This window comes from Muntiacus reevesi, chromosome 7 (assembly GCF_963930625.1).
Source record: "Muntiacus reevesi chromosome 7, mMunRee1.1, whole genome shotgun sequence".
NCBI classification, from domain to species: Eukaryota; Metazoa; Chordata; class Mammalia; order Artiodactyla; family Cervidae; genus Muntiacus; species Muntiacus reevesi.
Window position 1 is genome coordinate 51,943,677 of NC_089255.1, and position 25,536 is coordinate 51,969,212.

A 25,536-nucleotide genomic window follows, 5' to 3' on the forward strand; every position below is an offset into this window, starting at 1 on the left:
TAGTCAGCATCCCTGGTGACTCAGATGGTAATGAATCTGTCTGCAATGCAGGAGATGTGGGTTCAGTCTCCGGGTTGGGAAGATCCCCTGGAGAAGGGAATGGCAACCCACTCCAGTATTCTTGCCTGGAGAATTCCACGTTCCACGGACCGAAGAGCCTGGCAGGCTACAGTCCATGGGGTTGCAAAGAGTCAGATATGACTGAGAGGCTAACACTTTCACTTTCTTTTCATGCTAGTGGTGGGTGGTAGTGGTTGATGTGATGTTCTCTGTTGTTCTGAGGTTTTCAAGTGGCTCTGTAGAATAGAAATGTTTTCTTCTGTCACCCAGCCACAGTTGGCCCCTATGCCCTGGGGACAACAAGGTTTGCCTCTCTTTTTTCCAAATATGTAAAGGCATGGCCATAAAGAAAACCTATGAATTCATCATTTCTAACGTCATCCATTGACTTTTTCCTGATGTATTCATAGTTGAATAAACACCTCAGACTTTTACTTTCCTTTGATTGCCCTGTTGAATCTGTGTCAAGTAAAACCAACCTTTTCATACATCAACCAACTTCCTGAAGTTTATTTTTTTTTCATTAAAAGCAAAAAAGCTTATGCTGAAAATTTAGCAGGCTGTAGGCAGAGTTAAAGGAAGCCATATTACATGGAAGGCTACATATTACAGTTTTGGTCTGGGTACTTCTTTCAAGCATATATGTGCTGTGGATAGTCCCTTAATAGACCCAGGCTTTTAAATACACATGTAATATGGTGGATAGCTTGAATCAATCTTCAAGGTTTTGATCTGATACGTTGTAGTGGAATCAGTGTTATACCTCAATAATATTTTCCTGTTGTCATATTTTAGTTTGTATAATTTTACATTTTCTCCATCAAAATTAATTCTTTTCATAGTATATAGACTGTGTATGGGAATTCATATTATATAGTGGTTTTCTAAAACAGACTCTGTTCTGCTGCTGTGTATACTTTGCAACATTTTACTGCTTTCATATCCTCACTATATGTATACCATAACCCTTCCCCTGTAGCCTTAGAGTTAGTTTAGTTCCATTATAACCAAGTAAAGACTAAGAGAGAGAAGGTAGGTACAGATGCCTCTCTCTTTCCTTGCTTCCTTCCTTGGCTATTAGGGAACACTTGATAGCAAGTTCTAGGAATTTGTATTGGTGGCAAAGATTAATAAAATTATTTCCCTGTCCCCAAGGTGGTCAGAATCTTCTAGGACAATTAGACATGAAAAAATTATAATCCAATATTTTAAGCATATCAGCTGTGGTAGGTTCACACAGAAAAGTATTTCTCTCTTTTTTAAAAATGTTTTTTTTCTCAATTCAAACATAAAAATAGGAGTTCCCTGTTATTTCATTAATGAAATGACAAATTAACTCTAGTCTGTTCCTTTAAGGCTGCTTGGGGATATCCATAAAGAATTCCTAAGGTCTTTGTTTTTCTTTTTTGTTATGTTTTGGTTCTTTTTTCTTCTTCTTGACTTTGTAAGGCTTTCAGACATGAGAGTTTCAGACTTTGTAAAATTATGTTTTATCTTTATCAAATTAAAAGTTGAAAATTTGTGTGGATAGTTTATCATAAAAGTAGTGACTCATCTCCTTCACCCTTTTCCATTCAGGTCTTTAGAGGCAGCGATTTTCAACTCTCAGCTATTTGATCTCTTATTTATTATATTATTATTTATTAATAATATAACCATATTTTGATTTGTCGTTTTTTTAACTATGACTGATTGTTAACAGTAGTTAAGGATTTACTTCTCTAGACCACCATCCCTACTTTCCTCTTTCCTCCTAACCCCAGCATCCTAGCCAGGGCCAGAATTAGAGTGAGGCAAGTAAGGCCTCACCTCTAGCAAAAAATTTAAGGGGGCTTCAAAAAATTCAATAATCAGATAAACATTTTCATTTCTATTTTTAAGAATAAAAGTTAATGCAAAGTAATCCATGATGAGCATAATTTCAAAGCTGTAATTAAAGACAGCATCCAGCACTGCCCTTCTGTGACCCTGAGAGTCATGCACATAGGGAACACAAACACAACCAGGTCTCACTTCTGTTTTTTTTATGGTTCTTGTTCAGTCATGAGGGAAGCTGACACGTTTTCGTTGCTTGTAACTTCACGTTACTGCTAAGTAAAAGGGAAAGTTACTATTAATTACAAAGCTATGTTTATGTGATTTTTTTATAACATTATTAAGAGCACTAAAGTAATACTGATGTTATTTATTAATATATTTGACCTTTCATAAATAAGATTGATTTGATGAAATGTGAAAATTTTCTGAAAAAGTATTTTCTTACCAGGAAACTTTATACTTTCTTCACTGAAAACAGTGATAATTTACTGTTACTCACTTGTTTACATAAGAAATATTTTTCACTACTTTTTTCCACCACATTGGTCTGGAAATCTGGTATGTAGTTTTCTGTTGTTTCTAGTAATTGATTCTTGTATTTTTCATGCAAACATTTATGTAGACCTGTTTGTTAAATATCATAACTTAATATTCAATATTAAATAATTAATACTGAATGTATTAAAAATACATGTATTTAAAATTTATACTAAAATTCTTAAAAATAAATATAACATCTGAAAACTCAAGTGGTCCATTGTTTAGAAGAAGAAAAATGGGGATTTCCCTGTGGCCCAGGGGTTAAAAATCTGCTTGGCAATGCAAGGACATGGGTTCAATCCCTGGTGCAGGAAGATTCCACATGCCGTGAGGTAACTAAGCCCATGTGCCGCAACTAAGACCCAATGCAACCAAATGCGTGAATAAATATTAAAAAAAGGAGAAAAATGCATGTAAATGTAAAGATTAATCAGAATTATAGGGGAGAGTAACAGGTTTGGTATAAAAAAAACTTCAGCTACTTAAAATGAAATCTAATGTTGACACTGTTAGAATAGAATTACTGTGAAATTTAGAGTTAAAGAATTTCTTTTAATTGTGCGAAGAAGACAAGAAAATGAAATGTTAGAAATTTCAGAAGCTAGTAAATATAAGCATGTACAATAAAATAAGAAAATGCCATTTGAATTAAAATTATAATTCATTGCAGCCACCTATTTCTAATATAGTAAAATGATTTTAATAGAGCATAGGCCCATCCAAGAACAAAATGCAAATTTTAGAGTATGTCTTTTACCTGACGGGCACAGATTTTCTAAAGCTGAGTCTTTTAAAAGTAGTCTAGTGGTGAGTTAATTAATTGTGATTGGATTATTTATTCCAGAGAATCCTTGTCTTTAGTTTTTTTCCTTTGCATTCTTTTTGCAAAAATGCAATGGAATTAAATATTTGTAACTCAAAAAATGGTTTCAAAAGTTTGAAAAATTTGAACAGAATTTGTGATAATGAAAATTTCATATTTCATCATGATGCTTTTTTAAATGGACATGTTTTTTAATGTGTATCCAAATTGATAGTTTAATAGGTGATGCTTTATAGAATGTGATAAAATATATTAGTGACTTTACACATGTATGTTTTGTACAAAAAATAATTTCTCTCAAAGGATCGATCACAAGAAATTATTGGAAGTTCAGATCCTGGAATACTCTAAATTCAGTTGAATTAAGCACATTAAAATCATATAGCTTATCATTAAAAATATTCTGTGTTTCATTTGTGTAGTAAAGTTCAAAACACTTATAGTGTTACTAGGAAATCATGTTGTCGGAAATACCATGGAGAATGAAAGAAGCAAAACAGTTCTTTTTACTTTTTCATTATAAACCAGATATATTACATTATGAGTGAATGTTTTTGATTACTGGGTATATTTACATTAAGAATGATATCATTGCAAGAGAAGAAAGTCTCAACTTAATTGAAATGAAACAAGTTGGATAATTATACCTCCATAAAGCTATTATTAAAAATAAACTAGACATGGCCTAGATTATCACATTTTGATAAGGTAGAAAAGGATATTTATATAAAAAAATTGTCATGACCAGGGTATGATAATGGAGTAGATACGGCAGATGTATACAAGTGTATATAAACCAGTATTTCCCTCCCTAAATAATTATGCCAAATTTGTGCCTTTCTCAGATCATAATCATAATTTAATGTAAAAAATTATACATCTGTAAATTCAAATGTGATCATCTTTTTTTTAGTATTATACAAAGGATATATATTTTAGGAGTAGGGTAATATAGCGAGCAGATGAAATATTCTTGTCAGTTCTGAAAACAATACTAAAATCACATACAGATCTCTGATTGGCATCAAGATTAAACTCAAGCAAGATACTTGATTCTTTACACACAAATTACAGACATTTATCAGATACGAGAAGAAATAATTTCAAATGTCAAAATACTTTATGTTGAGATCAAAAACATCTTGGTATAAATACATTACAGATTTTTACAAAAATTGTCTATGTGGGATGATATTTTGAACAATGTGGCAAAAGTTTAATAAAGTTTTACGGTTAGAAAACATGACCGTATATAAAGCTCCATGCTTTATAAAAATCCTGTTCTTTTGCTTTCCACAAATGAGAGAAAGTAATGTTGAAAGTGTATCCAGTGAATGTAAAACTTGAGCAAGAGATGTGAATATTCTCCCTGAATTTTAAAATAAATGAAAAAGAAATTGGCAATGTATGAGTCACTAAATGAGAATATTGATAATTATGGGAAAAGTGCTTATCAAGTAGACATTCAGGTTATAAATGCCCTAACTTCATATTTGAAATAGATATATGAAAAATTAAATGAAATTTCTTCAGATTTTGAGCTTTTAAACTCAAAAGCTCATACCTCAAAAGTTATTCTCTATAAATTACATCTGATTTACAAAAAGCAGCTGCTGACTCAGTTCTTAAATATTTTGACAATTTAAGTTCTATAGAAATTTCATATGCAATAGTTTAAAGCAACATACAATATAAGCATTATATTTGTGTCTCCTAAAACTGATTAATAAAGTGATACCCAGATTTTAAAACAACGCCACAGTCACGGTAAAAAGAAGTTTCAGTAAGCTAATTTTAAATTATTTAAAATTGTCATTTGGTCAAGAGAAATTGCCAAATATGACAGTTTACTTATTTGAAAACAAGATAATAAAAAATTAGATTTTGAAAATATTTTTGATGTGCTTGCTTCCACTAAAACCACTAAAGCAAAATAGTAACAAATTCTGGTTTTTGTTGGAATAAAATGTTTAAACTTAAACTACTATTTGAGTTTAATATACCTACTTTTCAAGTTTTCAACACTTTTCAACTACATAAGTGTTCTGTGGGGAAAAACTTTTAAACTATACAGAGAGGAGGATTCTGAGAAGATGGCACAGTAGGAAGCACCAAGAATCTGGCTTCCCACTTAGACAGCAGTTGCACAGGCTGAATCCCTCTGATATAACTTTTTTGAAATTCTTAAGTCTATTGAAGGCTTGTAACTTTCAGGCGAAGACTTGGAGAGTGAATTTCAGTTAACTTCCATCAATTTAAGCACTTAACACTGTAGCAACCATATGGCAGGCAACTGTGCCCATGTTCCTTGAGCAGCTTGCACACAACTTATGGGAGCCAGAGTGGGCAAAACAGACCTTGTTCTCCAGATACTGGGAATCTGTGCTGTTATCATTGATTGCTGCTTCTTAACACAGAGTTTTGAAGACGAGGAAGTGGGCTCAGTATTGCTGCACCTCCTCCCTTTCTTGAAAGCACCTTCCCCTCCAGCTGAAGTGACTTCCAAGGGATTTAAGTGCACAGCCCTTTTTCTTCCTTCAGTTTTCTCTTTTCCCCCTTTGAGGAGCCAGATATTAACAGCTTACTGAACAGTGACATATTAATGCATCTTTTATTACCTGAACCTTACTGACCAAAGTGTTTCAACATTCACTTACAGAATAAATTGCCAGCCACTGGCGTTAGTTTCTGCAAAAATCCCCTGGTCAATAATGTGTTTGGGGATTATCCTAACACATTATTGTCCTAGTCAATAATGTGACTAGGACATTCAAAATCAACTGTATATGTGGGTAAAATTAGAAAGTGATTGTATATGCCAAGGGAAAGGCTCAGAAAAGACATGAGAAGACCTCAAGTTTACATCTCAGGCTGATTTGGGAACAGAGATAGCCTACAACAATAAAAATTTTTAAAGTAAAACCAGAAAACGCTGGGCTAGGGGGAGAATCTGATTTTCAGAGTTACCACATTATTAGATTCAGAGTTCAGCACTCCAGTGTTCAAGAAATAATCACAAGGCGTACAAAGAAAAAGCAAGAATGGCCAATTCAAGAGAAAAAAATTCAACAGAAACTTCTGAAAAAGACATGTGACAAATATACTAGACAAAGACTTTAAAACAACTGTCATAAAGATGCCCAGAGAACAAAAGAAAGGTGTGGTGAAAGTCAAGAAAATAGTATGTGAACAATATGGAAATACAAGTAAAGGGTTAGAAAACCTAAAAAGAATTCTGGAGATGAAAAGTGCAATAACTGAAGTTGAAAAATTTACTAGAGGATTCAAAGGCAGATTTGAGAAGAGAAGAATCAACAAACTTGAAGTTAAGACAATAGAAGTTATTGAGTTTGAGGAACAGAAAGGAAACAGCTTGGAGAAAAGTGAACAGAGCCTAAGGGAGGTATAGGCCACCATGGAGCAGACCAACATGGACATGATGAGAGTCTCAGAAGGAAAGAGAGAGAAAGGGGCAGAGAGAATATTTGAAGAAAAAGAGATTGCAGGCTTCCCAATTTGATGAAACACATGAATATAACCATTCAGGAAACACAAATAATTCCAAGTAAGGTGAATTCAGAGAGACCCACACTGAGACATATTATAATTAAACTTCCGAAAGGTAAAGCGAGAATCTTGAAAGCAAGAAAGAGAAGTGAATCATCACATACAAGGAATTCTTAATATTATCTACAGACTTCTAATCAGGAATGTTGGAAGTCAACAGGCAGCGGGTTGATATATTCAAAGCACTACAAAGAAAAAAAACTCTGTCAAGAATTCTATATCCCACAATACTATCCCTCAGAAGTTAGAAATTAAGACATTCTCACATAAACAAAACTAAGAGGGTTCTTGACCACCAGATCTGCCCTATCAGAAGTGCTCAGGGAATTCTTCATGGTGAGACAAAAGGGCAGTACATGAAACTCAAAGCTCTGTAGCAAAATAAGTATTTCAATAAAGGTAAGTGCATGGGCAATTTTAAAACTATGACAGTGATTTGTAGTTGTACCTAATATTTTTTGTTTTCTTATGTGGGTTAAGAGATGAACGAATTTAATAAAAACAATTAGTGTAAAACCAAATATTTCTCTAACTCTGGTCTGCAACTCCAGATTTTGTTTCCTACATAAGTTAGGGTACTAATGCATTTAGTTTATATCTAGGTATATAATGAATAAAGTTGTAATTTTGTGACATTGACAAAAGGAATGGGCATGGAACTATAAAGGAACAAGAGTTTTTGTATTGATATCTTATTGAAGTTAGCTGGTATAAATTAGTGTTGGAGAGTTATAACTTCAGGATGTTAAACATAATCCTCAAAGTAACCACAAAGAAAACAGCTGTAAAATATATACAAGGGGAAATGAGAAAAGAACTTAAATGTTTCACTACAGAAAATCAGTTAAACAGAAAAGAGGTCAGTAATGCAGGAAATGAGAGCCAAACAAGTTGTAAGGTATATAGAAAACAAATAGCACAATGACAGATAAGTCCCTCCTTATCAATAATTAATCTAAATGTAATTTAATTAAACTTCCCAATCAAAAGATGAGGTTGGCGGAATGAATAAGAACACATGATCCAACTACGTGCTGTTCACAGGAGACTCACTTGAAATTCAAAGACAGAAGGTAAAAGTGAAAGAATGAAAAATAGTCCATGCAAATAGTAACCAAAAGAGCATGGATGGCTTTACTAATAGCAGACTATTAAAATAGACTTTCAATCAAAACTTGTAAGAGAAAAGGAAAGACATTATATATTAATAAAAAGTTTAGTACTGCAAGAAGATATATCAGTTATGAATATTTACACACCTAATAACAGACCATCAATTTATATGAAGCAAAAATTCATAGAGTTGAAGGGAGAAATAGACTATTCTGCAGTCATAGTTGGAGACTTCAATAACCTACTTCCAATAATTGATAGAATAATCAGACATAAGTAGGGAACTAGGTAGTTTATTAATAAACCTATTAGATTTTGCATACATACACAGAACACTGTACCCAGCAATGACAGAATACACTTTCTTGTCAAGTGCACATGGGACATTTTCCAGGATAGACCATATAGTAATTCTCAAATTAAGCATCAGTGAATTTTAAAATATAGATGTCATACAAAGTATCTTCTCTGATCACATCAGGACAATATCAGGGATCAATAATAAAAGGAAAAATGAAAAATTCATCAGGTCATAGAAATTAACACACTTTAAAACAACCAGTGGATTAAAGAAGAAATCACAAGGGAAGTTAGAAAATACTTAGATCTAAGAATGCAAGCAAAATCACAACATACCAAAACTTAAAATTCAGTGGACGTGATACTAAAGGGGAACTATATGGCTTTAAATCCTTACACTAAAAAATGAGAGATCTCAAAGCAACAACCTAACTGTCCCAACTTAAGGAACTAGAAAAAGGAAAAGGCAAACTAAACCTAGAGCTAGCAGAAGGAAAGAAAGAAGATTGGTGTAGAAATAAATGAAATAGAGAATAGAAAAGCAATAGAGAAAAATTGGCTTATTGCAAAGACCAATGAAATTGAGAAACCTTTAGCCAGAAATACTTAAAAAGAGGGAAGATTTAAATTACCAAAATCAGAAATGAAAGTTGGGACAGTGGAACTGTTTCTATAGAAACAAAAATCATCATAAGAGAGTACTGTGAACTGTATGCTAGTGAATTGGATAACCTACATGAAATGGACAAGTCACCTGAAACTCGAAACAGCAGGACTAAATCATAAAGAAATAGAAAACCTGAATAGACACATAACTGGTGAGAGTGAATCAGTAAGCAAAAATCTAACAAAGAAAACCTCTTGACCTGACAACTTCTTTAGTGAATTCTAAAAAACATCTAAATAAGAACTAACACTTCTTTTACACTTTTCCAAGGATTGAAATGGAAGAAATAGTTCTAAAATTCTATGAGGCCAGCATTACCCTGATACCAAAGCCAGAAAAGACACTACAAGAAAGAAAACTATAGACCAAATTCCTTATGAACATTGATGTGAATATCCTCAACAAAATTCTAGTAAACAGAATTTAGCCACATATTAAAAGGATTATATACCATAAACAAATGGGATTCATTTCTGAAATGCAGGAGTGGTTCAGTATATGAATATGATCAATGTAATAAGCCAAATCAATGAAAGAAAGCAACAAAAGCCACATTATCACCTCAATTGATGCAGAAATTGTGTTCGACAAAATTCAACACACTTGAATAATTAAAATGCTCAGCAGCCTAGGAATCGAAGGAAACTACCACAACATAATAAAGCCATATAAGAAAAACCCCACAGCAAACATCATACTCAATGGTAAAAGACTAAAAGATTTAATTCTTAAGATCAAGAAGAAGGCAAGATGGCCACTTTCACTACTTCTTTCCAACATAGTACTGGGAGTTTTAGGCAGAGCAGTTAGTCAAGAAAAAGAAATAAGCATCCAAACTAGAAAAGAAGTAAAATTATCTATGTTGGCAGATGGTATCATTTTATATGTATTAAAAACCCTAAAGATTCCACACAAAAATTGATTGTATTTCTATACACAAGAAATGAACAATCTGAAAAGGAAATTACAAAATAACTTGCACTAGCATAAAAAAAAAAGTACTTAGGAATTAACTTATCAAAGAGGTAAAAGACTTCTACAAAGAGACTATAGAACCTTGCTGAAAAAAATTAGAGAAGACATAAATGGAAAGACAACCCATGTTCATGAATTGAAAGACCTAATATTGTTAAAACACCAGTACGACTCATAGCAAGCTACAGATTTATTTCTATCCTAACAAAAATCCCAAAGATTTTTTTTTTTGCAGGAATAGAAAAACTCATCCTAAAATATATATGGAAACTCAAGGAACTTCAAATAGCCAAAACAACTTTGAAAAAGAAAAACACAGCAGTCAAACATCCTGATTTTAAAATTTACAATGAAGCTACAGTAAACAAAACAGTGTGGTATTAAGACAGACCCATAGACCAGTGGAATAGAATAGAGAGCCTCGAAATAAACCTTTATATAAAGGGTCAAATGATTTTTACAAGGATGCTAAGACCAATGATGAAAGGACAGTCTGTTTAATAAATGATGCTGGCAAAACTGGATATCCACATGCAAAGAATTAAGCTGGACTTTTACCCAGCACTATACACAAACACTATATACAAACATTAACTCAAAATTGATGAGGGGCTTAAGTTTAATGCCTAAAATGATAAAACTCTTGGAATAAAACAAAGGACAAAAGCTTCATGATGTTGAAATTGGCAGTGACTTTTTGGTTATTACACCAAAGGACTTTTCACACTGTTCATGGGGTTCTCAAGGCAGGAATACTGAAGTGGTTTGCCATTCCCTTCTCCAGTGGACCACATTCTGTCAGACCTCTCCACCATGACCTGGCCGTCTTGGGTGGCCCCACATGGCATGGCTTAGTTTCATTGAGTTACACAAGGCTGTGGTTATAAAGAAATCTGAGTGCCGAAGAATTGATGCTTTTGAACTGTGGTGTTGAAGACTCTTGAGAGTCCCTTGGACTGCAAGGAGATCCAACCAGTCCATCCTAAAGGAGATCAGTCCTGGGTGTTCATTGGAAGGACTAATGTTGAAGCTGAAACTCCAATACTTTGGCCACCTAATGTGAAGAGCTGACTCATTGGAAAAGACCCTGATGCTTGGAAAGATTGAGGGCAGGAGGAGAAGGGGACAACAGAGGATGAGATGGCTGGATGGCATCACTGACTCGATGGACATGAGTTTGGGTGGACTCTGGGAGTTGGTGATGGACAGGGAGGCCTGCCGTACTGTGGTTCATGAGGTTGCAAAGAGTCAGACACGACTGAGCGACTGAACTGAACTGAACACCAAAGGCACAGGTAATGAAAAAAATTGTACAAATTAAAAATTTTGTGCATCACATATTCTTTCTGGAGAATAAAAAGGCAACCCATAGAATGTGAGGAAATATTTGCAAATCATATATCTGATAAGGAATTAATATCCAGAATATATAGAGAATTCATAAACTACAGTAACTACAAAAAACACCCAATTAAAAAATGCATTAAGGACTTGAACAGACATTTTTTTTTCAAAGAAGGTTTATCAATGGCCAATAAACACATAAAAAGATGTGCAGTGTCACTAATTATTAGATAAATACAAATCAAAACTATGGTGAGGTACTACCTCACACCCCTTAGGTTGGTTACTTTAAAAAAAAAGAAACACAAAAACCCCACAAAATCTCCAGAACCAGAAGACAAATGATGACGATGATGATGTGAAGAGATTGGAGACCTTGTGCACTTGAGTGAGTGAGTGAAAGTTGCTCAGTCATGTCTGACTCTTTGGAGAACTCCATGGCCTGTACAGTCCATGGAATTCTCGAGGCCAGAATCCTGGAGTGGCTAGCCTTTCCCTTCTCCAGGGGATCTTCTCAACCCAGAGATCAAACCCAGGTCTCCCGCATTGCAGGCCGATTCTTTACCAGCTGAGCCACAAGGGAAGCCCTAGAATACTGGAGTGGTTAGCCTATCCCTTCTCCAGCAGATCTTCCAGTCCCAAGAATTGAGCCGAGGTCTTCTGAATTGCAGGCAGATTCTTTACCAGCTGAACTATCAGGGAAGTTGGTGCCAAGGTTAAATGGTATACCCATCGTGGAAAACAGTATGGCAGTTCCTCAAAAAGTTATGTGGTTCAGCAATTCCTCAAGAGTTGAAGAGAGATTTGTACCCCTATTCCCATAGCAACATTATTCATAATAGCGAAAATATGGAAGTAAACCAAGTTTCCATCAACAGATGAATGGATAAAAAATGTGGAATATGCACCCCATGGGATATTCAGCCATTTGAAGGAAGAGAATTTTGCAATATGGATGAACTTTGAGGACATTTTGCTAATCAAATGTCAGTCACAAAAAGATATATGATTTTATTCATATGAGGTACTGAGAGTAATCAAGAGTTTTGTGGTTGTTTTCAGAGTCTGGGGGAGGAGAAAATAGGGAGTTATTGTTCAATCGGTATAGATTTTTCAGTTTTACAAGATGAAAAAAATTATAGGGGTTGGATGGTGGTAATGGTTGTGTAACAATGTGAATGTATTGCTATTTAATACCACTGAACTATACATTTAAAAATGGTTAAGATGATAAATTTTATATGTATTTTGTCTCTGGTAACTATATGGCTTGGCATAGCACTGATCTCAGCATGGTTAACAACACAGCTTTTTTAAATTATTTTTTTAAATTTTTGACTGTGCTAGATTTTCATTGCTGTGTGGGCTTTTCTCTAGTTGCAGAGAGTGGGAGCTACTCTCCTGCTGGAGTGTGCAGGCCTCTCATTGCAGTGGCTTCTCTTGTTATGGAGCACAGACTCTAGAACATGCGGACTTCAGTGGTTTTGGCGCATGGGCTCAATTGTTGGAGCTCCCAGGCTCTAGAGCACGGGCTCAATAACTGTGACACATGGGCTTAGTTGCTCTGCAGCATCTGGGATCTTCCCAGTTCAGGGATCTAACCTGTGTCTGCTGCATTGGCAGGCTAATTCTTTACCACAGAGCCACCAAGGAATCCCAACATCACAATTTTTGGTACCACTATACTCAGCTAGGAAGTGTACAATAATTTTCTTTCCTATACTTCATTCTATTTTTCTGGGGTAAAATTATATTTTTACTGATTTGTTTACTCTTCTGTGCACCTAATGCTGTTTTTTAAATGCTGCAGTTTGTCCAGTGTCTGGAAGCATTTTTTCAGAATGTTCACACACATCCACAAAAATTGTTGGAGGATCTGGAGATCTCTCCAGTCGGCTTTAGTTTAAACTATACTCTCTAAGCTTGATGCTTGGTTTGTTCAGGATTTTACTTTGCCACTTTGTTGTGTTGGATGTCCTGTTTCCTGAACTGTGAGTCCTTCTTTTATTGTTTTACTCTTTATTTTGATGAAACATGTCCTTTAACAATTTCCACAGAAAGATTGCATCTTTTTTCACTTTGTGTAAGTTTATCACTGTATTTACTTTAATGGTATTAATAATTTGGCTGAATTCATAGAAAACATTTTTCCTATGCATTTTTGAAAGTATTGTTTTCATTATGTCTGATGCCATTTCTGGTCCACTTTGTGTTTATGTTATTTTGTTCTTTGGCAACTTTAATGTTTATCTCAAGTGTTTTGAAATTTCATATGTTCATCCATCACCCTTTTTTCTTTCATTATGGTAGAAATTTGATAAGCCTTTGATATCTTAGATTTTTATGTTTGGGGAAAATTTTCTTGTTTTCTTTGTTAAATTTTCAATTTTATTTTCTTCTCTGTTCTCTCTCTTTTTTGGGGGGGTGGGGGGGAATTCCTATTGATGACAGCTACTTCCTGCATCAGCTTCTCTGATTGTATGGCATTTTCTTTCTTGCCTTCCATCTTTTTGTCTTTTCATTCGGTCTTTCAAAAAAGATTTTCTAAACTTAATTACTTATTTTAGTTGCCATATATTTATTTTAAATTGCTCTTTAGTTTTTTATTTGTTCTTCAGTTGTTTTCAGTTTTTTTTGTTCTTGTTTAATGGATATAATAATATATCATACCTCCAGGAATATTGAATATATATGTCATATATATTTATTTTGTTTCCAGCAAAGTCTCTGATGTCTCCTAGCCTCTTCCTTTATTCTCTTGTTTATTTTAATCTGTGTAATGTAAAGGATGTCTTCAGTTCTGTGCTGATCCTTGAGTGTTCATTCATGTTAAAAATTAAAGCACAAAAAAGATGGTCAAAATCCCTATGTTTGTACAGGAACAGCCTGTGCATTGCAGCATGCCACACGGTACATTCCTGTTTTATTTATCTATTCTCCCTAGTACTCCTAAAATGCATTGATGTTTATGGTACTAGAAAATAAAGATATGAAATTTTAAAAATATTGTTACTTAAAATATATAAATATTTTCCTGAAAAATAACTATTTGCAAACAAAAAGAAATCTATTTAGAATAAATTGTTCTACAGTTTTTCTTATCTCTTTAATGTCTAGTCAAGCAGAAGGAAACTAGATTCTTGGGTTTCTGCATTCAGTCTGTTGTGATATATTTTGATTGAAATATATGAAGAATATCCAACTTCAACCAGTATCTTCTCAGATAATTGTGATATTCTTTTTATGACATCAAAATTAGACATGTGGAAGTTTTCTTAAAGCTTTGTTGCAATGTGGAATCTGACATCATATCACTGAGCATTTTGTACTCTGTGTTTCATTAAAATCTTCCGGTCCGGCTTGCACTTTGTTTGGATCTTTTATCCATATGTGATTTTATAACATTGTGCATTAGTCATTTAGACTATATTGGTTCACAAGTCACATAGATCTTCCAAGTTTTGCCATGTTTCATATTACAAATCAGGTAATCGCATTCATTAGTATTAGCATTTATCTCATGAATAGTAGATACAGGTTATCCTAAGATTTAAATTTTTCTTGAATTTTATTACTGCCAACAAACACTGTTTGATTGTTTAATGTGACATGCTCATTTTGTCAGTTTTGAAGAAAATCCCTTCTGAATATTCAGGTCTAAATATTTATAGTTTGACAGTCATTCTTTAAAAATAAAAATGATATTCCATGAAAAAAAATTTGGCCAAGTTCATCTTGCAACTAAATCACAGACCCAAAGGTGTTTAGTGTGCAGCAGCAGTGCTGTATGCATACTTGGTATTTCATTACACAGACTGTTAAAAAGACATGTACTCAAGGGTTGACGTTTAGTAAAATTAATTTTACTGCTGGTGTATGCCAGTGGAGAAAACAGTGACTGGTTCAATGTCAGTGCCTTGATTTGTGTTAAAATGTCAGCTTTTTTACTCATTATTGCTTGGTACCAAGAATTTTAACCTCACATGCCTCCTAAATGTGTCTTGGAGGCCCCATATGTCTGTGAACCAACTTGGAGAACTGCTGACATGGATTATGTTGTGAAGGTTGCTTCATGGATTACTGTGCTATATAACATGCTCAGTCTGCTTGGCAATTTTTTAGACTTCAACATAGGAAAATCAGATGCTGAGGTGACTTATTCTTGTTGGGGAGGATGCTCTCAGAGTCTTTGAGGCTGATGGTTTTCTTCAAAGAGGAATCGCCTAGATTCCAGCTGGGGATGGTGGAGTGATGAGTGTTTCCTCTGGCTGCTAGTGTTATGGGAACCAGGCAGAGAGATAAATGAGGATCACTTTGTTCAGTTTATGGACGTTTACTAAATTTTTCTGTTTTCTTTCAGTACCTCATACCTGCCCTTTGCCATTCCTGGTGTTCACAAGTCCATAGACTGTCTCCAGTTCATAGACTTGGCCTTTGGCCTAAGCAGTAGAGGAAGGAATAGGTACCTGTTGTGTGAGTTGGGGAAAGAGTATTTAGGTTTCTCAGCAGTATTCATGCTTTATTTTTACCTTTTATGTATTGACTGTTGTACTAAATTTCTCCAAATACCAGACCTCTTATCTTCTCTGGGAAAATTGGTTCTCTTTTCCTTGCACTCCCCTGCTCAGATGTTTAGTTATCACTTCCTCCACACTGTGAAGTTAATTTCCATTGCTCCAGCTACTTTCCATTTATAAATTTGTTGAAATCTCTTTGACAGTTAGTATGCTTTGATGCTTTCTTGGTCTTTTTGAGTGGAAATTGTTTTATTTCTTTGCCCTCATTTTAGCAGTGATTTTGGAGAGCAGGGAAATACATGTATGTGATTAATACACCATGATCACTTCCACAGACTTGAATCAGTCACTCTAGTGACTAAAAGTTGGACCTAGATTTGAAACTTCACCACTTACTGTGGTTGCCTTGGGTTTTCTGTTGATACTTAACCCATGCAGTCTTTATTCTCATTTGTAGAAATGGAGTTTGTAATATCTAATAATGAAGACTAAATGAGACAGTGAATGTAAAATTCTTAATATACTACTTCATGCATCATAAAGTCTCAATAATTTGTTATTGTTATAAACTGTTAAGCTGGCCTCTTTCTTACTGAGGTTTTATTGTATTCTTTCCCCCCCAAAAAATATTTGAAATAATCAAAATATTTCATTTGTATATTATTTCATATTACTTGGTTTGAGAATGGAAGGGTTACCATGGTTCCAAATATAAAATCATAGTATCCTAAATGTTTTATCTAACTACCTGTTTTTAATATGTGTGTATAAAATACTGTGGATGAAACATTCATATTGGAGGTGTGCTTTACTAGTTTTCTAATCAAGTAATTACAATTATGGTTCACACTTGGAAGAATTCAAGGAAAGCAGGTATTGTTATAACTGGGTAACTGTTTCATATCCTTGATTCAAAAACTTTTGGTACACTGAAATTCTTACAAGATTTTTAAAAAACTATTTTTGAAATCCTGTTTTTAGTTTTAAGAGTTATTCTAAACCATACTTTAGGAAATTGTTTTTCTCTTTCTTTGGAATACTAGGCAGCACACTTAAGTTCTTTTTCTCTAGAAAGTTTAATATAATAAAAGTAGTACTTTAAGCTTAGTTTTGAATATAAAAGAAAAGTGTTATTAATCATTTCAGGAAATTGCAAGATCTAATTTGGCTGAAGGAGAAACAGAAACATCAAATTCTGAAAGGTAAGTATAAGGAAAAACTGAATCTCTTGAAATTCGTGTATATAAAATGATATTTGAGCTGTATATTATTTCAGTTATTTGGAAAAGGGCTATTTAAATTTTGTATATGGTGTTCCTTTTTATAATGACTTTCAATTAAAATTAAATTTTGAAATTTTAATACAACAGAAATATACTACAGATCCTTAGTTTTGAAGCCTTTTACGTATATGGAATACATTTTATAAGTTGTTAATTTTTTTAGAGTATGAGTAAATAAAATGGTAATGGATTGTAATTGCCTCTGTTAAATGAAAATAGTTACAAGATGCTACAGGTTATAAGATGGTGACAATTATTGCAAATAGTTTTAAAATCTTATTTTTAAGTATTTTTTAAAAGCTATAAGTTACCTCTGTGGTAGGATCTCAACATAAAAGTTTCAAAATTCAATGTGTTTTTTTTTATTTGATTTTTGAGTAGAACACTTAGAACATGAGATTTCACTATTTTTTAGCAAAAGAGAATCCAACACTCTAATTAGAACTTTATTCCATGATTTTGTCTCTTAATTAAGTACTTTCCCCATTTCTGTCTTTATGCTGTGTGTTTCACCATAGTCTGCATGTTAACTTGATGAGATTAATCAATCTATTGCCTCTAAAAAGAAAATTATGGAATAAGACCTTTTGAAGATGTTTTTTAGACTTGACCAGGAAAATTATCTAGCCCTTTCTTTATCTAGCATTTTTCCTAGAATTTTGGATGGAAAAAGTTAACAGAATTCAACTAAGGACTTAGGAAAAAGACTAGACACATCTATATTATTTAACATTTTCTGTAAATTATAATTAGTTCAATAAGATCTGAACAAAAATAAGAATTTTACAAATTTAAATGAGGGAACTATTATATCCTTTTAGATGATGTAATTGACCTGTAAGACCCAAGAAAATGAGCAAAGTATGACTGAAATTAATCAAAGAATTAAGGCAGCAGAACCTTTCTTACATACCCATAACATGTCATTACAAAATATAATGCATAAAATAGTTAATTCACAATAATAGCAAAATGAGAAATGTGCAATTTAGAAGATTTGGCAGAAAAAATTTACTGAGATACAAAATAATTCATTAGTAACTTACGTGATAGGTCATTTTTTCCAAATTATGGTTAATGAGCATTTAGTTGAAAATCCAAATTGGATTTGATTTGAAAATTAGTGGTGTTTCAAGTAGGGTTCATATTTTTCTATTTATTAGTACCACAATTTAAAAAATCATAGCTGTGTTAGATATTGTGTTGTTCCTATATTCACTATTTTAAACATTGTTTTAATGAGCATCTGTGTACAAATATCTTTTACTTCTTCAAACTACTAATTTAGGGAGAAGAGTAGTAGAATGTAGGTGATTTGACCTATTAGATAATAAAGTACAATGTTAATTTCTAATTGTTAAAACTGGATGGTATTGGCCTGTAATAGTCTAAAGACACATCAGAACAAAATAAATAGCAGAGAAACAGCCTTACAAATATAACTTAGTAAATAATAAATGACTATTTGATAACATTGCTTTGATATATAGGTACTTCATTACAAAAAAAGTCTAAATCCCAGGTGGATTAATGTAAGAAATAAGATAAATGTAATCATTAAATTTGTTTTTGGTAAAATGAGCATTGTTACATCTATATAAGGGACCTGAGATCATCTTGGAAATTTGTTTCTAAGGCTTGCAGACATTGAAAACAAACTATGGTTACCAAAGAAGAAAGAGGGTGGAGGAAGGATAAATGAGGAGTTTGGGATTAACATATATATGTTATTATATATAAAATAGATAAACAACAGGGTCCTACTATATAGCATAGGAAATTATATTCACTGAATAGTTTCTGTTAACACATCAGAGTAAGAGTAACCATAGACATGTATACACATAAACCTATAGGTATGCATGTTTTATACTTATTTCTTAGACATATGTTAATGTTTTTCTAAGTTAGGCTGTTACAAAATTAGTAAAATCTTTGTGAATGCTTACTTGATTTTGCTTAGGAAAAACATGCTAACCCTAAGAGTACATGTAAATCAAAGAAAAAGAAAATAGGATTTTTCCCACATAAATTCATTCCTTATTTAAAGTAATCTTATGAGTTAATAAGCACACTCACACTTCAACTAAAATCAAGCAAGAGTATGAACGGGTAAAGTAATGATAACCAGTACTAAAACTAGTGAATAAACTTCCCAGGACTCCTTTGAATATGTGACTATGGAGTTCCTCACTCTGCAGCCTAAGAAAATGGCCACTTCCTAAATTGTAACATCATGGCAAGGACTGGGGACTTTGATATTTTTTCTTTTTTTGGTGGGCAATTGTGCCTTTTTTTCTTTTTCAGAAAATGTCTTTACTTTGAAAGTAAGTATTCAAATACATTGTATTATGAAGAAATAGATAATAAGTAGCTTTATTTTTTCAGTAAACAAGAAGAAGCTTCTTCAGAGGAAATAAAAAATGGATGTGATGTTCATTTACTTGAAGGCTCATCAACAACAAAAAGTGAAGAAGATCGATCTGTTTCAGATAAAGAAAATGATAACTGTCTCGAAGATCAGGAAACTGGCTCAAAGGATATCTTCGGTTATGACTCAGCTATTGATGCAGATAAAGTGGAAAAGGAAAAACAAATAGAGCACATATGTCAGGAAACAGAGTTGAAGATGTGCCAAAGTTCAGAAAACCTTATTTCATGTGATCAGATTGAGGATCGCAATGCTGGTGAAGCTAGATTTTCTTCCAAGAATATTAAAGATTTGCGGTTAACGTCTGGTGATGTTAGTATTGATCAGTTTTTGAGAAAAAGAGATGAACATGAATCTGTTAGTTCTGATGTTAGTGAGCAAGGCAGTGTTCATTTGGAACCTTTGACTCCATCAGAAGTGCTTGAGTTTGAAGCCACAGAGATTCTTCAGAAGGGTAGTGGTGATCCTTCAGCCAAGACTGATGCTGTAGTGTCTGATCAAACAGATAACGTTCCTGGAGAAAATAGCCTTAGCACAACAGAGACAACAGGAGACCTGGTAGATGAAAAAGAAAGAAGTTGAAATTAACTAGGCATTCTAAGTTTTAGTGTACCAATATTAAGACCATTTGGAACAGTGTTATCAGGTGAGCTCAGTGGTGCTGTTGCAGAGTGCAGACATAGAAAAATGTAAGGGAGGTCATTCATATATTTTACCTGTATGTTGAGCCTAGGTTGTTAAATCAATCCATCATTAATAGCATGACTAGGTATGAATTTCAAGAAGTTTTAAAAACATGAGTAAGATTTAATGAAAGTTAAGTTTGCAATGAAAAAGTCTCATTTTGCAGTTTTCAAGGACATGGAGCTTGGTGATCAGTATGAATTGATTATTAGAATATTAGTTATGTTAATGAAGCTTTTGAAATTTCCATCAGTCCTAAGCTAAAAGTCCTTATTACCTGTACATTCTTTTCAGTTAACTTAAAGGAAGAGATTTGGAAACCACATGCCTTTTGGGAATAATTGATTTAAAATAATAGCTGATTGGCGTTGTTAATGAGAGCTTCATTTTGAGTATGATACTAGTAAATGGAGCATGTTTAGAATGCTAAATTAGTTGATCTAATGAGAATTTGGATGAACATAAACTTAATTTTGAATATAATATAACATTCCAGCCTGCCAGAAGCATGTGAACAGAATATTTGAATCTGTGTACCTCCATACAAATGTTAGCCTGCCAGGCTGTAAGCTTACCTTAATTAAACTTTCAGTGAAAGTGAAATTATTAAAATGAAAATTTATATTTGTGCTTTTTGTCAGTGTGTATGCTGTGCAGAAATCCCTTGATGAACTAGTTGTATAAATTAGAAATCCATTGTTGAAAATCCTGTAGCTATTATGCTTTTAATATTGTTTTAATGATCTTCCTTAGAAATAGAACCATAAACATGGTCTGGAAACCAAACCAAAGTACAGATTAATGTAGATATTTGTAAAGCAGTAAACTGGCATGAATTCAGCCATGTTTAAGTGACTTTTTCTGTAATTGTAAAATAGAAACTTCAAATGGGACCTAAAGCAGGATGTAAAAAATTGGTTTGGGATATTTAGCCTAATTTATCCTTAAGATGGCTGCTAAATTGACTTTTTCAGTTTTTTTTTTTATCATATGGAGAATATTAGATACAGAAATGAATATGAATAACAGTAGTTTGCTTTGAAGTACTAATAAACTTTTATTTAAAATGCTACATTTTTACTTCTTAAAATGTGCTTTGAATTCTTAAATTTTGTTTCACTGTTAAATGTTTTAAATGGGTATTAAAATTCTGCTGTATATAGTAGTTTTTTGAGTAAATATTTGCAATAAAAATCTGTCCCTGAATAATTTTATTTTTCAGAAAGCTACTTGAGTCAGATTACCTTTGGCGCCTCTAGAAATTGTATATTGTCCAAGGAAATTTCATGTTAAAGCTACTGGTAGATTGCATTTTGTATTCTTTAATTGATGCATGATTTATTTTAAATTGACACTTAAAGTACAGAGGGGAAACTGCTAATATTTACAGAGAATAGATTTGCTTTACAAATTCTTCTACTTCAAGAGAATTATAATTTAATACAGTTTTCTATCTGCTCAGTAAATTAAAGAGGCTAAATGGGCAAAATAAATTATTGACTTATTTTCTTGAATATTTTTTGGGGTGGGGATAAATATTTTTATATTTCCTGCTTCTAAGAAAAGGTGGGGAAAGAAAGACTTATTAACTGTCATCCTTCACCTTGTTGAAACAAATCTATAGCAGAGATTTTTGGAGTAACATAAACCTTAGAAGAGCAAGAAGATGAGAAAGTCTATGTAAGGACCATTTTCTGAATCTGATTTAAATAATTGCCAAGCCTGTCACCTAATGCTGCAAAAACCTGGAGCATTGTGCCAAAGTAGGTCTCTAAATGATACAGTAATTCCTTGTGAACTCGGAGTAGTTCCTCCTGGTTAGATGCCACTTCTGCTTATTGTAGTGGTATTTAAAATTCAATGAATTGTTTATACCTATCCACTAGGAGAAAAAGAACCTGTACCAGACCATAAATCCTTCGCTGAGAAAGTCTAGCAATGGAAAAAAAAAAAAACAGTAGTCGAAATGAACGTTGTACTTGGTAACATAATCGGTTTATGTTTTCACATAATCTCCTCATTTCTCATTGGGAACAAACAATTCAGATATGCAAACCAAACCTTTGAGAAGCAGTGCTTTAGCGCAGTGGTCAGTAGACTTCTGTGTAGAGTCAGATAGTGAATACTTGTTGACCATATGGTCACAATTATCCAACTCTCCCTTATAGCCTAAGAGTACCTGTAGACAGTATGTAAATGATGGCCAGTTTGTGTTCCAGCAAAACTCTGTTTACAAAAGCAGAATGTTGGTTGGGGTTGACCAGTGGACTGTAGTTTGCATCTACATGCTCTAGAGTGCTATTTTGTCTGGGAAAATGGTGCTCAGGGACTGAAATTTTCTTTGCCAGTAATTTATTTGACACAAGTTCACTGTGAGAATTATAGTTTATAATAATAATATTTCACAAGCCGATACCATATAGAATAATGTCTTAATAAGCTAATAAAGAAATAACATGCTTCAAACCAATAATGGTTGATTACACAATTGTTCCAGGCAAAGAAGAAATGAAAGAAGTAAAGTCCAAATCTAGTTGAGGCGTACCTCTCGCTGAATTGGTTATCCGAAGAGTCAGTCCTTCAACTAAAAGCTGGATATCAGCTGACAGCGTAGGTCCCTTGCTGCTGTTCGGGGATGACAGCACCCGTGTTGGTAGGGAAGCTTTGCTGCCTCAGATGTTATAACTGCAGGGGCCGTTGCATGACTTGTACCACTGCCTACCAGGAGTAGCCTTGTCAAGGCAGGAACAGATGTCCCTTCTCTTCCTGAGACTGCTGCACAGTTTAACACTGCTAAGGACCAAGAGTGGTCTGACCACGGCAGGATCAAGTGTCTCAAGGTCTTCAGAGAGCTATTTTCAGCAAAAAGTAGACTTGCCCAGGCTAAACACTCTCTGTAAGTCCTCACAAATTCTTGGTGGTTGAAGTTTAAATGTCCGTCACTTGATAGTTGCTCTTCCTTATGTTTGTGTTGTTTAGCACCCCCAGAGGCACTCCTAGTGAGTGAACTACTGAATACTTAACCTACAACAGCAGATGTCGATGACATCATCCTGGCATACCTTCCTTAGTGTAAACAAATTCACCCTTAGATCAAAACAACTTCACTTAAGTCATAACCAAGTGGATTTGAAACAATAACAAACCAATACACAAGCACTTAGACTTTCTTGATTGACTATGAAAGCCAGAAATGCACTCTAGTGACTCTTTACCTAAGAACTAACTACCAAAGTGTCTTACTATTTCACAGTCCCCTGTTACCTAACAATAGGATTATGATTGATTCCATGTGCAGTTCAGTGATGTTAAGAAACATTCATTTTGCAGATGCAACATTTAATTTTCATTGAAAATCTGAATGCCATGTTTTTGTTATTTCTTCCCATTTGCATCTCTCTAATGTTTTAGGGAGGAAATCGTAAAATTTTTCACTCTATAAATTTTTAAAGAACTATTCTCAACATTTTTATTTTTATTTATTTATTTATTTTTATTTTTATTTTTTTATTCTCAACATTTTTAGAAGGAGTTGACAAAATACAAATCATTCTGTTTTAGCCATAAGTAAAAAGATGAGGAAACCAAATATCTGGGCAATTATTTGCTTAAGGTTACAAGCCAAGATTTGAACGCACCACGTCTATAGTTCCTGGCTTTTATATTGAATGCCCCTTTTAAAAATACATGTGTTTGCAAATAACCCTCCCATTGATGGTACTAATTACAGTCTTATTATTATTCAGTGATTATATGTGTATGGAATGGGCGCCCTCTTAACCTAAAGAAGAGGACCTACTGATCTGTTTTATTAATAGGAATTGAGGAATCTTAGCTCAAGGGGAAGGGTTAGTGAATATTCTATTGACAGGAAAAACAGCATGTGATTTAAAGATATACTTTATTTAATAATTATAAATGTTTTGACATCATTGAGCTTTTTAAGCCTTCTGTAATGTCATATTGTTGCTTCATGGTTGACATGATCATTTTTGTTTCATCAGACATTTTACTCCAGGATCACTCACTTGCCCTGGCTTTAATGAAACAGGACTTTTGTGTGTATATAGGCACTGGTGGCTCAGATGGTAAAGAATCTGCCTGCAATGCAGGAGACCTGGGTTCAATCCCTGGGCCAGGAAGATCCCCTGGAGAAGGGAATGGTAACCCACTCCAGTATTCTTGCCTGGAGAATCCCATGGACAGAGAAGCCTGGCAGACCACAGTCCATGGGGTTGCAAAGAGTTGGACACAACTGAGCAACTAACACTTTAGGCACTGAAAAGAATTGCACGTGTTTTATTTTTACTAGATCACTATAACACCAAGACTTGTTTTTTCAGCCAAGAAACACTGTGTCTCTAAGCATTAAAAGAGAAAGGACTGTCTTAAAAATATTGCTTACTAATGAGGCATATCTACTAATCCATGTACACAAAAATGAAGTGAAATAGGTTTTTTTACAGTCATGGTAATGTTTAATTTTCAACTCAAAATCTCTAAATTCAAAGGTACTTCACTTGGATCATCTTTAAGAAATTCCGCACATCTGAAGTAGCATCTAATATTATCGAGGGATGAGGTATCCTGGGTGAATTACTTTTACAGTTAGCTAAAGGTAACTTTTAATTGCTTGTAAAAAGTATTATAAAATTACTTGCTACTTGAAAGAATATACGATGCATAATTTAGTCTTCTTTGATGACACAGTGAGTCATCATTATGAAGATTTTTGGACTAAGATATAAATGAAGCTGTAGCTGCAGATGTTAATGGCCTGAATAACTGCTGATGACAGAAGTGATCTTGGATTTTGACTTCCAGAAATATTTCAGGTATACCTAGGGTCATTTAATTTTTTCAAAAACAAAGCAGGAAAGCTGATTGCATTACTTACTTATTCCAAGCTCTTTTTTAATTTATTTTTTAATTAAAGGATAATTGCTTACAGAATTTTGTTGTTTTCTGTCAAACCTCAACATAAAGCAACCATTGGTATACATATATCCCCTCCCATTTGAACCTCCCTCTCATCTCCCTCCCCATCCCACCCCTCTAGGTTGACACAGAGCCCCTATTTGAGTTTCCTGAGTCATACAGCAAATTCCCATTGGCTATCTGTTTTACATATGGTAATGTAAGTTTCCATGTTACTCTTTCCATACATCTTACCCTCTCCTCCCCTCTCCCCATGTCCATAAGTCTATTCTCTATGTCTATTTCTCCATTGCTACCCTGAAAAAAAGTCTTCAGTATCATTTTTCTAAATTCCATATATATGCATTAGTATATGATATGTTTCTCTTTCTGACTTCACTCTGTATAATAGACTCTAGTTTCATCCACCTCATTAGAACTGACTCAAATATATTCCTTTTTATGGCTGAGTAATATTCCATTGCGTATATGTTCCA

At 33.7% G+C, this 25,536-nt stretch overlaps 1 protein-coding gene across 5 annotated transcripts in view; it reads left to right on the forward strand.

Annotated features, from left to right (window-relative positions):
- Positions 1 to 21,611, forward strand: part of ZNF280D (zinc finger protein 280D) — a 125,837-nt gene extending 104,226 nt beyond the window's left edge. For all 5 annotated transcript variants that reach the window (XM_065940711.1, XM_065940708.1, XM_065940710.1 and 2 more), the window contains 2 exons: positions 16,871 to 16,926; positions 19,396 to 21,611. In XM_065940711.1, the coding sequence (XP_065796783.1) occupies positions 16,871 to 16,926; positions 19,396 to 20,020 (681 nt within the window). In that variant the 3' untranslated portion in view covers positions 20,021 to 21,611. The remainder of the gene's footprint in view (positions 1 to 16,870; positions 16,927 to 19,395) is intronic.
- Positions 21,612 to 25,536: the final 3,925 nt, after the last annotated feature.